This window comes from Arachis ipaensis, chromosome B08 (genome assembly GCF_000816755.2).
Source record: "Arachis ipaensis cultivar K30076 chromosome B08, Araip1.1, whole genome shotgun sequence".
NCBI lineage: Eukaryota > Viridiplantae > Streptophyta > Magnoliopsida > Fabales > Fabaceae > Arachis > Arachis ipaensis.
In genome coordinates this window covers 112,975,706-112,991,514 of record NC_029792.2, presented here as the reverse complement: position 1 = coordinate 112,991,514, position 15,809 = coordinate 112,975,706, and the positions used below count along the sequence as shown (strand labels likewise).

Below are 15,809 nucleotides of genomic sequence, written 5' to 3'. Positions count from 1 at the left end.
CCGATTTCTTGACCGGTGGATTGCTGGGGTGGTTTCAATACCTATGCGGCTATGCGGCTATGCCTAAACCCCCGTCAAGCACAATACGAAGTCCCAACATTGGCCTCATTTTCTCACACATCCACAATCGCCAATCAACCCAAAACTCAGAGAATCTTCCGCCAGGAAGCACAGCAAACAACCCAATATCTCTCTCTTTTTCTCTATCCTTAACCCATCCTATTATTCCTCACCAAAACAAATGACTCAGCAGCCATCGGTCACTCACCCGCCGCTCTCGGCGCCACCGCCGATACCGCCACCACCGGCTCACCCGCCCTCACAGACCTCCGAGAGTGTCCGCGTGCGCTGCGTCGGCTGCCGCATGATCCTGACCGTGGCCCCTGGCCTGACCGAGTTCGCTTGCCCTAGCTGCAGAATGCCGCAGATGCTTCCTCCGGAGCTCATGCCTAGGCCCCACCAGGCGGCGCGAACAACGCCACCGCCGCCCCCTTTGCATGCGCCACTGCCTCCGCCTCCTCCTCTTCCTCTTCTGTCTTCGCAATCCCAGCCTTCGCACGTTCCCGCTCATGGCATTGATCCCACCAAGATCCAGCTTCCCTGCGCTTCCTGCAAGGCCATCCTCAACGTTCCTCACGGCCTCACACGCTTCGCTTGCCCGCAATGTGGGATTGACCTCGCCGTCGATATTTCCAAGGTCAAGCAGTTCTACCCTTCTGTGCTGCCGTCGGTTCCTCCAGAAGAAGTCAACGAGGTTCGGCTCCGTTACCTTGGTTCTAATTGCTCTCTACGAGTCTAATTGTGCTTTCCCAGTATTTTTTTGGAATGTGAAGTGATGAAAAACGAGTAAACCACCAAAACTACGATACTCGAAGATTATGGTACTTGACAAAATGAACCCAAAAGAACAAAAGTCCCTCCTAAACATTAGAACGATTGACGAAATGGTTCTCCTGTGGTCCATTTTGTCATCTCTGAAATATCTGATATCGTTTTTGGTGGTTATATTGGTTGAAAAAGATATAAAACAATATAAGTGTGAGCGCATGAAGAAATATTTTCTGAATAAGAAAAAGTCCCAATAATGAGGAACTGGACTTTAGCTTCATCGTGTGATCATTTTGCTTTGACAGGAATTCAATGTCAAATGTCCTATATAGCACAGTTGAATACTTAAGATCTCTGGTGATCGAGTAGAACTATGCTTTCCTTTTATTCAGACCTTATAATGGCCTTAAACTTAGGTTTGAAAGCTTAAAGCGAGTGATTTCATTTGAATGAAGAATACTTATAGATATAGAACAATAGGTTCTCCTTACAAAGCAAAAAGCCTACAGAAATAAAAACATTATTAAAGCAATGCTTTCCAACCTCTCAATATATTGTAGAGGGAAATCCCTCTAACTTTACACCTAGTAGAAGCCAATTTCTAATCTTGCCCGATAAGAACATGTCAGGAAGCTTCATATATTGTAAAAGTGTAAACGTGGAACTGGGTGTCAGTTTCCTAAAGTAAGTGAAATTGTGTAATGGTCTTTAAGTCTTTTGCTTAAGTGATAAACAAAAACGATTTTGACCTTTTGGTATTGTGTTCTACTACAAATTTATGGAAAGGTTTGTTGTGAAAGTGGAGGAAGTTCATTTATATTCTGATTGAACATTCCCTTCGTTCAAAGATATTTTAGAATGGAAATATATGTAATGAAATGACAGATTATCATGTAAGTAATCAGTCATCCCATATTTGTTTTAATAAACATTTTAAACTCATCTCAAGTTAGAATAGAAATACTAACTGTCCTTCCTTGCCCTTCGTTTTCCCACCAACGTCTTGGATCAGAGCATTTTTTCTTTTTTGATAAAAGAAGAATTTCATTAAGATGAGAAGGAGGATAATACAGGTTAGATGGTAAGAGTTCCTCTATACAAAAGCAAAACAAACCAAGATTTATCTGTAAGGCAAAGTTTCCAATCTCTCTACATGTTTGAGAGGGAAAGTCCTCTATAGTCCTCTATACATATAATGAGCTTTACACACCAAATATAGCCAAGCATCTAATTCTACCTGTTAAACTTGTTTGTTAGAAAAGTTTTCATTGAATGTGTAGCATTATGTTCCAACCAAATACTGCAAACACTGGTGTGTATTGCATACTGCCACAAAGATATTGCCTCTTTCTTGCTTCCAAACCCAACAAGCCTAATTAATAGGGGCCAATCTAAAGTTCCGGGGCACACCCGACATGTTACCAAATAAATTGTTCCATAAAAACACAGCCACAGGACACTGTAAAAATAGATGTGAATTTGTTCCTGAAATTGCCTCACACATAACACACACAACAGGAGAGATAGCCTTATGAGGCCTTCGAACTTTTGACATGTCATTTTCATTAATTTTGTTAAGAATAACTGGCTGTACAAACGATTTGTAATTAGAGGGAGCTTCGGATTTCCTATTAGGTTTTATGAATATGGGAAGACATTGTATTTGAAGACAGAGTTCCAAATTGGAGAAAAGGATTTACAACTAAATTTACTAGAGGAGTCAAGAGGCTATATCCTTTTGTTAGGATTAGAAAGTAGTAAAATTATCGAGGAACCTAAGATTATCTAAAGTTCACAGGTATCATTTAGGTTATGAAAGAAATGGAAGTCAGAGAAGGAAGAACCCTGTGTAGTGTAAAAGGACTGAATAGTGGAATTACGCAAGGAAGATAGATGATAAAGATGAGCAAAGTCTAGTTTAGAATAGCTATCTCCTATCTAGTGATCTTCCCAAAAGTTAAAGTGTGACCCATCACCTACCTTAAAAGAAAGAAAGGGTGTGAAAGTACGAAGTAGTATAACCTTGAGAAATGAAATTCTAGGGGTTAGAATGAGTAGCCTAGGCAGCAGCATTAGCATCCCAACCATTCCTGTCCAAACCATACTTCTGATAACTTGGTGCCATGGAGAGTGAGACTCTAAAGGAAAGTGCTGTAGCTATTTTCTACCAAAGTAATGATTTTAGACACAATATTGCCAATACCCAAGCCTCCTTCCATTTTAGGGTGGGAACAAACTCTCCAGTGCACCAAATGATCCCTGTTTGAATCCAAAGCACAACATTGAAGAAAGTCCTTTGCAATCTTTTCAACGTGTTGGTCACTGCCGCTGGAATATGGAACAAGGATAATAAGGAAGGAAGAATGGCTGACAGTCATGACTGAATGAGAGTGATATGGTCCATTAGAGAAAAATGGTCCTGTTCCAAATCCCAAAATGCTTAGGAATCTTCTTATCAACAAGATCCCAAATGAGAGTAGATCTAGGATTGCAAGTCAACGGAACTCCTTGGCCCTAGATAAACAAGGGGCCACTCCAAAATTGGACTCTCACTTCAAAATACTTACCTCTTGCATTATGACATGCAATAAACTTGGTTGAGTTGGTATAGAGTTGGCTGGAGGAAAATTTGGAATGAAAAAATGCATTTTACTTGCTTTGTGTAACAGCATATGCAACATAGTAAAGTGTAAAACTTTTGGTTTTAGCCAAAACTCTTTTGAAATTTCTCGGTTTTACACCTTCCCACTTTTCATTAACTCAGCCAAGAAAATACTGTATTTCTTCTAGAAGCATGAGATTGCCGCAAGTAGTTCCAGTATCTTTTCCTTGCTCTTCTCCATTTATCTATTGAAATCATTTGTTCAAAAGTTTTGAGGTCTTTTTTTTTATTTTGAAATAAATTGTTTGAATATTTTAGCTTTCTTAGATTTATTCTTCTTGTTTTTTCTGTTGTGCATTAAATTAAATCAGCTAGCTGTTGAGGTGGAGCGGGACGAGGATGAAGGAGGGATGCTTGGAGAAACATTTACAGATTATGTGAGTTGCTAATTGTTTCTTTTCAGAGCGTTATATTTTAGAAGTTTTGTTTGGCTGAAAGAGGAACCTTTTTTTTTGTTGATATATCTCTGTGTGCAGCGACCTCCAAAAGTATCCATTGGGCCTCTGCACCCAGATCCTGTTGTGGAGACATCTTCCTTGTCTGCAGTGCAGCCACCTGAGCCAACTTATGATCCTCAAATAAAAGATAGTTTGGAAAGTTCAAAGGCTTTGTCATGCTTGCAAATTGAGACATTGATCTATGCTTGCCAGGTTTCTTCTATAACGTAATTCATAATTGATAATATGTATATATTTATGTTTTATCTTTCTGTTGTATTGATCTGGCCTGTGGGTTTCCTTTTGACAGAGACATCTTCAACACCTACCTAATGGTGCTAGGGCAGGATTTTTTATTGGAGATGGAGCTGGTATAGGTAAAGGTCGAACTATTGCAGGGCTAATTTGGGAGAATTGGCACCATGGAAGGAGGAAAGCATTGTAAGTTTAGGTCATAGTCTCCAAATGAAATCACGCTTTTGTTTATTGAAAAAATGTGATAAATAATAGTTAATGCACCAGATGTACTTTTATTTGTTCCTACAATCACTTTTTTTATTGCTTGTTTGTGATTTTAACCAAGTTAGGCTTCTAGCACCATGGAAGGAAAAAAGTTTTACAAATTTAGGTCACAGTCCCAAATGCAATCATGCGTGTGCTTTATTAATAATTGTGATAAACACCCATTAACAATGTAGATCCAATTTGTATGTTTGTAATGCACATGTTTAGTATCTCTTTTGTGCCAACATGGGAGTATCCCAGTTGGTACCACTTAGAGTGGTTAGATTCCCCCCTCCCCAATGACTCAGTTTTGAGTCCCTTGTCAGAACAAAAAAAAAAAAAGAAAAACAAAAATCATTTGTGATTTCAATTAGGTTTTTGGCTATAAACTGGAGGTTTTGTTTTGATTATGTTGCTATGTTTCCAATGATCTTACACAGGTGGATTTCTGTTGGTTCAGACTTGAAGTTTGATGCAAGAAGAGACTTAGATGATGTGGAAGCAACCTGCATTGATGGTAAATTCTTTGCTGATTTTAATACTGTTGTATTGACATATTTGTTAATTATGTGGTGTATTTAGTAGTGTTTGACACTTTCAGTGTGCTTCCTAAAGCAACTTAATCTAATCTAATCATGTTTCATTTTTTTTTATTTTTTTCCATTTGCTTATATATATATATATATTGTGTGTGCCCGCATGACTAGTGGTGAGAAAATTGTTATTGAAATGTGAGGTGTGTGGATAGAGGTCCCTTATATTTTGTTAACTGAAGCTGTGTGTAACTCTTCTTGATCTTTTTATGTATGGTTTGCACCTGAATGGTTGGGGCAATGATATTGCAAGTAGGATAATATACATGTCTTTTGAAATTCGTCTCGAGGGTTACCATAATGTTCTTCTTTTATCCTTCTATTTGGTTGATGATTCTCGAATTAAAATTTGGTAAGATACTTAGGATGATAATGATATTGTTTCCTCTCATTGCCCATTTATTGCCTATCATCCCTTGGTTTGCTATCTTTTTCATGAAATCACTTATCCCAGAAGTTTAAGCTAATATGAGAAAGCACATGAATGGTTATATCTTCAACATGCCCTTTCTTTTGGGCTTGAAGCATGATTATGCATAAGTATTTTTCTTTCTTCTTTTTCTTTATTTTTTTTTACCTTGTGCTGATTTTTTTCTTGTTTTGGGAGTTACAAGGATTGAGCTTTAGTTCTTTTGGTTATAGAAACACTTATACCATGTCGTGAAACCACTTTTCCCAAAACTTTAAATTGATAGGTAGAGGTACTTGAATGGTTATGTATCTAATACACCCTCTCCAATAAAAGCCACTTTTTGGGCTTAAACTGTGATTATACATATACATAGGTCTTTTTCTATCTTTTTAGTTTACCTTATGTTGAATTTATTTGTTCTGGGGGTAATAAGGATTGAACTCCAGACCTTTTGGTCATATAACAGCTATACCATATCATGAAATCACTTATCCCAAAGCTTAAACGGATAAAAAGGTTACTAAACTAGTCAGTCCTTCATTTCCTTTACCCTATCCCCTTTTTCAAAACTCCTAACACTAGGACTTTAGCACTTGACAACTCTATTATTTTCTTATGTAAGCAGCTTTATCTTTCCTCCACCTCTATTTTATTTTATTTATATTTTTTTCCAGTTCTTGACTTTCTCTGCTGACATAGAAAGGTAAGTTAGTTTTTCCAAAAACCTCACAATTATTGTCCTTAATGCAGCTAGCTTGATCCAAATCTCTCGTTCTTCTTTCTCAACCTTTTGCAATTTTATATATACCACTTTCCCATTCCTTTGTACCCAAGGACTGACAAAGACACTCATATGCTCTTGTTCTTGCTTCGCTTATTGCCATTTTTGTCTCCTTAGCCATTTTATATTTTTTGCAATTTACATTGTTGTGGCACAAAGACCACTCTTTAAAACATTTTTTCTTTACCCTTACCTTCTCTTGTACACTTGTATTCCACCACCATAACTCCTTGTCTCTTGCTCCAATTCCTAGTTTTACCAAAGCTTTCTTTTTCCACTTTTCCGATAACTTCTAACATTTCACTCCACATCTCATCCGCACTTCCAGTCCTTCCCATCTTGTTTCTTCTTCCACCCGTCTTTGGAAGTTTCTTTGTTTCTCACCTCTTATTTGGCTCCTCCTCCTCCTCGAGTTCTTTTCTTAATGTCTTTTCCTCACCTTTTGGTTAGTGCGAAAATCCATGATGAGCACCCTATTTTGTTTTGTCAAATGAGTAAAAGAATATAGTACTCTTATGTGATGTGTTTCATAAGAGGATTCTAGCCTCTATTTATAATAATAATAAAACATTTATACTAATAAGGAAAGAAAAAAGGAGAATAATGATAAATATATATAAAAAAAGTCCTAGGAGATCATATTTGGTACTCTGATTTGATATGATATGATTCTATCCTGATTTCTAACACTTCCCTCAAGCTAAAACTTGCTAACCTTTAAGCTTGTAACAATTTAACCCTTGAAAATATAAAATCATCTCCATTGAAGACTAGCAATGCAACTTAGGGATGTTGGATATGTGAAATATAGCACGAGGTAGTTGGAATAACCATCAACTTATCAACTTGTTGATCAATTGCATTATTTGGAAGAAGGCCATAAGTGGAGTTTTTTTAACAGAAATGATGGCTATGAATTCTAACAATGATGGTGGGAGAAGGCACACTGAAAGCAGCGGAAGTTTCCTATACATGCAACAATAGACTGCAAAGAACGACATAAGGAACTTCTGAGAACTTGGAGACCCAATGAAGCCTTGAAATGGCCTGAGTGAAATAACGAATATAGCCATTGGTTTGATTCTAATTGGAGGTTGGAAGGAAAACTCAATCCAATATTCATCACTTTATCCCATGGGGAAAATTAGAGGTGAAATGCAGAATAGGGATGTTGAGGCACTTGGAAGGTGGCTTACTCTTCCTCAATGTGACTGTGTCATTGAACAATCAGCCAAAGGCAAATCATGAACTTAAATTAGTGACCAGAGAGAAGGCACACTGTTGCAAGCGGATAACATAGGTAGCTAAGAAGACATTTCACACTGATCCGAGAATTTTTGTAGGACATTTTCTTCCTTCTTGTGAGGATGTCTTATTTGCTATGTGCTCTCTTTCAAATTGATTTTTAGCATTTACAATATGTACATAGCTCATGTAGATTCAAGGTAGGATTTTATTGTTGGTGATTTTAGGTGTGTGAATATTGATGTCCTTGGGTTGAAAAGATATGATGGAAGTTAGCATCTTGGTGAGAAGAAGTGGGAGATGAAGAAAAACTGTTGATAAAAAAAAAATAAAAAATAGTTATTTGGATGATTCTACCTTAGATGTGGTTTATGATAGAACACTCTGGTGATCTCTGATTCATGTTGCCATTCTCCATTACTGTAACAAGGCTTGGCTGTTTTTATATCATTAATATTGGTGGTGGTGTTTCCCCTTCCTCGTCAAAATTTGTGGTCTCGTTACTTTCAGTTTGTTTCCTCTGCTTGGACCATACATCAACTTGAAATTTCTTGTCATCTAATGCTGCAGGCTTATCATACCAGAATTGACACACTTGGACTTCATAATAGATTATTTGTTTTCTTTGCTCATTCTCCTACATTATTGGCTACAATAATTCATTTTTTTATTCATAGAATGAATAGTTTTTGATGAGTTGTTGTCTTCATGGGAGAAGTTCCTTTCTGTAGTCCATTTCAGATTTCACTTTTATGTAGAGTTGAATTTGAAAAAGTGCCTATATGTTTCTCGTCCACGAGCATATAGTATTATTATGTATTTAAGTTTCTTTATTTTTCTTCCCCTTATCCAGTGCATGCTTTGAACAAACTGCCTTATTCTAAGCTTGATTCAAAGTCTGTTGGGGTCAGGGAGGGAGTTGTTTTCTTGACATACAATAGTCTCATAGCATCCTCTGAGAAAGGTCGTTCACGTCTCCAACAGCTTGTGCAGTGGTGTGGACCAGGGTTTGACGGTCTTGTAATTTTTGATGAGGTATGGAAATATTTCCCAATGTTATTTGCATGTCTATTCAATTTGAAAGATGGTGATTGGTGATTTGAGTGCTTTTTGGTTCAATTTGATTTTCTTTACCTTTTCTTATTAAGGTTTGATTTGCTGATTGTAGTGTCACAAAGCGAAAAATTTGGTCCCTGAATCTGGAAGTCAGCCAACACGAACCGGAGAAGCGGTTCTTGAAATTCAGGTTTGTTCTTTTTGCTCTATCTTTTGAAGACTTGGATTATTATAAAAGTGACCTACAGAAGCTCACATGTTTGACAACTACTTATAAGATTGGTGACTAATCAAAGGCTGTGTGTGTGCGCGCGCGTGCGCATTTGGTCTGTCTGCAATAATATTTCCAGATATAGTAATATTTACTGTTGAAGTGGTTGATAAAAGTGGGTTTCTGTAACTATTGCTATTTAAATTAAACAGGACCGGCTACCTGATGCTCGTGTTGTTTATTGCTCTGCTACTGGTGCATCAGAACCTCGCAATATGGGTTATATGGTTCGCCTTGGTCTTTGGGGAGATGGGACCTCTTTCTCTGATTTCCGTGAATTTCTAGGTATTGTTGTTTTTCTTTCTCCTTTTCTAGTATTGAAATTTTCCCTTTTCCTTACTTAACTGTTAGTATTCTTGTTTCTGTTTTTGTTTTTGTTGTGTTTTTTCTTTCTTTTAGCTTTTTACCCCAGATTTTGAAGTTGATGCATTTATACTGTTTTATACCCATATATTCTCTTATTATATTCCGTGTCCAACTTGTCCTTAAACAGGAAATACAATTATAGCTGGTGATCTTGTTCTGAAGAAGTCTTTTCTTTCATTCACAAAAATTGTTTGATAAGTGTGAAACCTTTTTCGTTTTAGATACTTGCTGCTGTTACTTTCTGAGTCATACATGATTTGTACATGACGACTACATTATTATTTTCATTAATAAGCTGTTGGTGGATATTAATTGAGAATAATTTGATCTGTTTTGCTTACACAAATGCTGAGGGAAGAGGGTTGAAAATTTTGGCAATGCTTAAAAGTGTCTCGCTAATGTTAGGTTCTGAAAGTTGGGGTGTAAGTTAGTCATCAAAAGGTCTTTGGTTATAGTAGACCTGATATAAGAGATCAAACTACTAACAAAACTTTAGTAAATGCCTGTATTGTCTTATGTTGATGTTAGTTGCTTCATCAATCAAGGATAATTAAAGGAAGTAGAACATGTAAATATTTTGATGGAAATGGTAACCTCTATACAAGTTATTTGCAGTTCTTGCATGTAATTCTATGTGTCTATTACTATCAATGCTACTTATCCTTTTCCCTCTAACTCTGCATGTTTCTTTCCTTTATATACTTTGAATGTTACTTTACTACTGTTCCACTACCTGTGCATTTTCCCAAGGTGAAATTCTGGAAACCGCTTAATAATGGCTGAGCATTTTCCCAAGTATTCTCCAACACAGGAGATGCCACAAAAGTGCAGGCCTTATTTTGTCTCTTATCTGTTGATCTAGTAGTTCAGAGCTAGCGTCTTCTATAATTTGTATTATTCTGCTGTCAATTATGACTGCATCATGCTTTTTGACATTTTTGTAGAAAGCTTGGTTTGCAAATGGACTTTCAACAGTTTCTTTTTACTAAATTCAGATGCTTTGGGATTCACAAACAATGCAAAACTGTGGTTTTTTATTTAAATAAAAAAATTAATTATTTTCAAACATACAAACATTGTAGAAGTTGCAAGTATACGCAACTGATACCATTTCGCAATAAGGTATTGCGCTGAAAAATTAAACTGCATTTCGCAGCAGGGAAATGTGAAATCAACATGTTTCATCTAACTATGAGCATTTTGCATTAGGGACTTGGGGGAATTGAGTTAATTTTTTTCGTACTTGTTCCACTCATTTTGCATTGCCCAGTGGGATTTGAGTTTCACACAAAACTCAAGCACATTTTGCATGTCTCCCATGGGGTTTTAGCTTAAAAAAAAAGTCAACACATTTCCCATTACCCTCGTGCGAAATGAGTGGAACAAGTGCGCCCAAAAAAAATCAACTTATTTCCCACTAGCCTGATGCAAAATGAGTGGAACAAATGTGAAAAAATTAACTCAATTTTCCCAAGTGCTTCATGCAAAATGCTCATAGTTGCATGAAACATGTTGATTTCGCAACTCCTTGGTGCAAAATGCAGTTTAATTTTTCAATGCAATGCCCTATTGCGAAATGGAATCAGTTGCATATATTCACAACTTCTATAACTTTTGCGTGTATTTGGAAATAACTATATTTTTTAATTTATTTAAATAAAAAAACCTTAAAGTGTGGCAATGCTCATCTTTTGCTATTTTCTGGAGATTTTGCTAGAAAGAAAATGCTATAGTTTTCAAACTGGTTTCTCCATCTCTAGACAATATTTCGGATAGGATTAACTTCTTAGTTTCTTTGTGGTGTTCTGCAAACAGTCATTTGTGAAGTGGCTGTTTGGTAGATATGCAGAGTAAATGGCATGCCTTATTACATTGCTCAGTGTTATATGTCCCATATTTTCTTTTTCTTGTGAGAATATTAAGATTCGCTGTGTACTGCTTGCTTTCTTGTTTATAAATTTATTTTTCAATAAAAATAAATCTAATCATATAAATGCATTTATGAATATATGGAAATAAAAATTATTGAAATTGAAATTGACTAGGTTTTTGGGTTTGGTAGTAGAAAAGAGGAAAATTTTGTGGGATTGTGTAGTTTTTCCCACTATTTGGACTATTTTCATCCGAGTATAATGCTCGCACCTTCATTACAAATCTTCTGAAAAGCATGTTTTGTGGGATAGGATTAGAAGCCCTATCCGGAAGTTGAGACATTCGAAAGTTTTGCTTTTTAGACAAATCTTTTGTTTGCTTTGCTTTTGTATATGGAAGCCCTTATCCCCCATTTGTATTATCCTTCTGTTCATCTTTATTAATTTTTTTAATTAAAAAAGAGTATTAGAATTGGATCTACAATTAATGGCTACGTTTGTAAGGAGTTATAATTAATAGTAAGTAACAAGTAACAGCAAATCTCTTGAGGGTATTATGCGTGGGATGCTATTGATTGAGAAATTAGAAATTTAAGAACTTCTGCGAACAAGGAGGCAGTCAAATGTCCCTACACCATTATAATCTAACTGAAAAAATATTGAATTATGTTAGGGGCTTGGGTATTATGGGGTGCCCAAAGTCCCACATCGAGTAGTATGGGATACTTCATGTTGTATTTCAGGAAAGTGGTTCTTTCCCTTAATAGTTAGCTTTCAAGGTATGGTTTCCCTCACTTCTTAGGTACTTAAGAAATTAGTTATGTAAATTTTCATTTTGTCATTTGATTTTCCTACAGAATATTGGTTGTTAGTGTTAAAGAATTTCTTATTCACCAAAATGAAAAAGGAAAAAATGTTCTTTCTCTCTGAACGTGTTTCTGTCTCTGTTAAATTATTGAAAATAACGGAGTATATATTATCCAGGTGCTCTTGACAGAGGGGGTGTTGGAGCTCTAGAACTAGTTGCCATGGACATGAAAGCAAGGTTAAAAAAATTCTAGTGCATGCCAATCCTCAGCTTTATAAACACATGTTTTTCAATATTTTATCTGTTGGTTTCACTTTTTCTGTTTTAGGGGGATGTATTTATGTCGGACACTTAGCTACAAAGGTGCTGAGTTTGAGGTTATCGAAGCACCACTTGAAGATGAAATGATGGTATGGGGCATGAATTTGTTTATATCCTTAGTCTTGTTACTGGATCTGTATTTGTCCTTCAAAAGTAATACTGTTTGGGATGAGTAAAGTATTGTTTTTGTCCCCAACGTTTGGGGTAAGTCTCAAAGTTGTCCCTAACGTTTCAATCGTCCTATTTAAGTCCCTAACGTTTCAAAATTGACTCAATGTTGTCCTGCCGTTAGGGATTCGTTAACAGAATTAACGGCGGGACAAAATTAAGACGATTTTGAAACGTTAGGAACTTAAATAGAACGAAATCGTTGGGGACAAAAACGATACATAAAAATAAATTTTAATTTAATTTTATCCTTCATTAATATCAATTTTTTACTATACATAGTATTCAATTATTTTTTAATTACATCTAAATAAATTACACTTTATATACTTATCATTCTACGAACATTTCATGATAACTAAAAATCTTTAAGAGTAAAATTATAAAAAAAATTAATTTATTTAGAATGAAAGTAATATGATTAAGTGTAATTTACTTAGGTGTGATTAAAAAATAATTGAATACTATGTATAGTAAAAAATTGATATTATTGAAGGATAAAATTAAAATTTGTTTCTATCTATCGTTTTTGTCCCCAATGTTTTCGTCCTATTTAAGTCCATAACATTTCAAAATCGTCTCAATTTTGTCCCGCCATAAATTTTGTTAACGGATCCTAACGGCAGGACAACATTGAGTTAATTTTGAAACATTAGGGACTTAAATAGGACGATTGAAATGTTATGGACAACTTTGGGACTTATCCCAAACGTTAGAGACAAAAACAATACTTTATTCTGTTTGGGATTATTTTGTGAAATGTTGGTTAGCTGTGAAGCATAGATCATGGCATTTACACTTAACACGAGACTCGGAATTCGGTGAAACACCAGTTTTATAATTGTCTGACAAGGACATGATATATTCGTTCATATACATAAATATTAACATATATGTTACAAATTTAACGCCAAGAAAATCTCTATTTGATATTTCACCATGTTTTACATATATACTTGTAAGATTTATTATAACTTTATGTATTAAGAGAATGCTTTATTAAATATATATCATTTATATCAGTCTTATGTATTTATATTAACAAATTCCTGTGTTGTACACTACACTGAAAGTACAGTCTTGTTATTTTTAGCAGATGGCTTATGCTCTTTCTTAGAGGTTTTTCTTCCCCTTCATATTAAAAATCTCTCTCTCAAAAAGCTACAGAGGAAATTTTTTTTTTGTCAAATGCTGGTATCTTGAAAAATATAGATTTCCACTGTATTATTTCTCAGACATGTTGAGAGACTGGAAACCTATGCTTTATAGACAAATCTTCTGTTTTCTTTTGCTTTTGTATAGCAGAACCTTTATGCCCAATTTTTATTATGCTTCTCATCTTAGTGAATTTATTTTTTTATCAAAAAGGAAAAAAAAAGAACTCAGAATTTCCCATCACATTGTTCAATGTTCTTTTAATATCATATTAATTTATAATAGTCATCTAAATTATCTGCAAGTTACACATTTACCCATGAATTCAATATTTTCATCTCATGTAATTCTCCATATCATACATTTTAGGATATGTATAAAAAGGCAGCAGAATTTTGGGCAGAATTGCGTGTAGAGTTACTAACGGCAAGTGCCTTCCTGAATGATAAAGATAAACCTAATTCTAGTCAGCTTTGGAGATTATACTGGGCAAGTCACCAGGTATTAGATTTAAGTTGTTGCTGATACAATTTCTTTTCTTTCTGACTTCTTTTTGCACTAAATGTATGTAATTGTTGCTTTTCTGTTAATGTTACTTGTCTGTTGTAGCGTTTCTTTAGACATATGTGTATGTCTGCAAAAGTTCCTGCTACTGTTAGACTTGCAAAACAAGCTTTAAGTGAGGATAAGTGTGTGGTCATTGGTCTTCAGAGTACAGGAGAGGCAAGAACAGAGGAAGCTGTGACAAGATACGTATGTTTTCAAATGCTGTTGTTATTCCTTAAAGTGTAGTTTAGTTTTCTGGTACTTTCTAATTAATGTTTTGTATAGGGTTCTGAACTTGATGATTTTGTTTCGGGACCTCGAGAATTGCTGCTTAAATTTGTGGAAGAAAATTACCCATTACCAGAAAAACCTGAACTTCTTCCAGGTTTGAGTCTCGTTTTGGTAGATGCTTTTCATTATTATATAATTGTTATTATCAACTCTTCTTTTTGTTTGTCTTATAGGGGAGGATGGGGTAAAGGAGCTCCAAAGGAAGAGGCACTCGGCAACACCTGGTGTTTCAGTAAAAGGAAGGGTCCGAAAAGTTGCCAAATGGCAACCTCCAAGCGATGTTGAAAGTGATGAAGAATCTGAAAGTGAGTCTTGCAAAACAGAATTTTACATCTTCTCTACTTATCCTTGTTTCTGTTGTGCTAAATTTTGATCTCTTATTATGCTCTTATTGGAACCATTTACAACCATGACCTTCCCTAACTATATTGGGTGCACTGCATAACAAAAATAAAGCTATTGTTTTCAAAAAATCAAATATTTAGGAAAGGGCAATGGTATGGTCTATGGACCTATATTTTATAATGCCAGAATTTTTGACAATAACGTTTTAAGTATTACCCATATATTCATCTTTATATGGGACTTTCCCTCTAAGATAGGTTGAGACTGGAAGGCTGTGTGTTTATTGCCTAAGGAAAGTGAGAGACCATACCTTAAAGCTAAGCTATTAAGGGAAAAAAACCACTCTTCTTAAATACATCATCAAGCATCTCTTACCACTCGATGTTGGATATTAGGCACCCCATAATACCCAAGTTCCTAACAATACACCGGACCTAGAGAGCCATATGGTGGCTTCATTCGACACTGACCCAGTGGTAACCACTTGGCTGTCAGCTTTCTGTATTCAGTAATTACCCTAATCCAGCCTATAGGTAATTCTTTCTATGCCATCTACAACCAGGCTTGAAGCTTGATAACATTGTTAAGTACCGAAGAAAAGTGGAAACACCTTAAAAGCAACCTATTAAGGGGGAAGAACCACCCACCTTAAATATAACATCAAGCATCTTATACTAATTGATGTGGGAGTGGGACGTTGCGCACCATATGTTACCCAAGTCCCTAACACTGTTTTTAGATAAACCTTTTGCTTTGTTTTGCTTTTGTATCGGGGAACCCTTATTGCCAGTTTGTATTATCCTTCTCCTCATCTTAGTTAATTCATTTTTATCAAACAAAGAAAAATGGAAAATGGGCTTGCATTGTTATGTTAGTTACAGCTGGTACAGCTGTCATCCTAGCTGGCTGAAGGTAGTTACTGCTGTCCTGATGTTCTAAGCCTATCTGTCACTTCCAAGCTTTCTCTATTAATGTCAATGTCAATAAGCCTGCTACGCTACTGGTTTGTGTGAAAGATCTCTCGATATACATGTTTTGCTGTACCTAAAGTATTCAAATCAAAGTCAATCTTTCTAAGTTCATTCCACTCCCATTTTCTTTCTAAAGTATTCAAATGACAGTCACTGATGTCTCCAACTTCCTCTTTTT

General features: G+C 35.7%; 1 protein-coding gene across 1 annotated transcript in view; it reads left to right on the top strand.

Annotated features, from left to right (window-relative positions):
• Positions 242 to 15,809, top strand: part of LOC107612832 (protein FORGETTER 1) — a 29,608-nt gene continuing 14,040 nt past the window's right edge. The window contains exons 1-14 of the mRNA XM_016314586.2: positions 242 to 754; positions 3,802 to 3,867; positions 3,967 to 4,140; positions 4,238 to 4,368; positions 4,872 to 4,948; positions 8,316 to 8,497; positions 8,631 to 8,708; positions 8,942 to 9,074; positions 12,011 to 12,071; positions 12,163 to 12,244; positions 13,848 to 13,979; positions 14,088 to 14,231; positions 14,310 to 14,409; positions 14,489 to 14,620. Of these exons, the coding sequence (XP_016170072.1) occupies positions 242 to 754; positions 3,802 to 3,867; positions 3,967 to 4,140; positions 4,238 to 4,368; positions 4,872 to 4,948; positions 8,316 to 8,497; positions 8,631 to 8,708; positions 8,942 to 9,074; positions 12,011 to 12,071; positions 12,163 to 12,244; positions 13,848 to 13,979; positions 14,088 to 14,231; positions 14,310 to 14,409; positions 14,489 to 14,620 (2,005 nt within the window). The remainder of the gene's footprint in view (positions 755 to 3,801; positions 3,868 to 3,966; positions 4,141 to 4,237; positions 4,369 to 4,871; positions 4,949 to 8,315; positions 8,498 to 8,630; positions 8,709 to 8,941; positions 9,075 to 12,010; positions 12,072 to 12,162; positions 12,245 to 13,847; positions 13,980 to 14,087; positions 14,232 to 14,309; positions 14,410 to 14,488; positions 14,621 to 15,809) is intronic.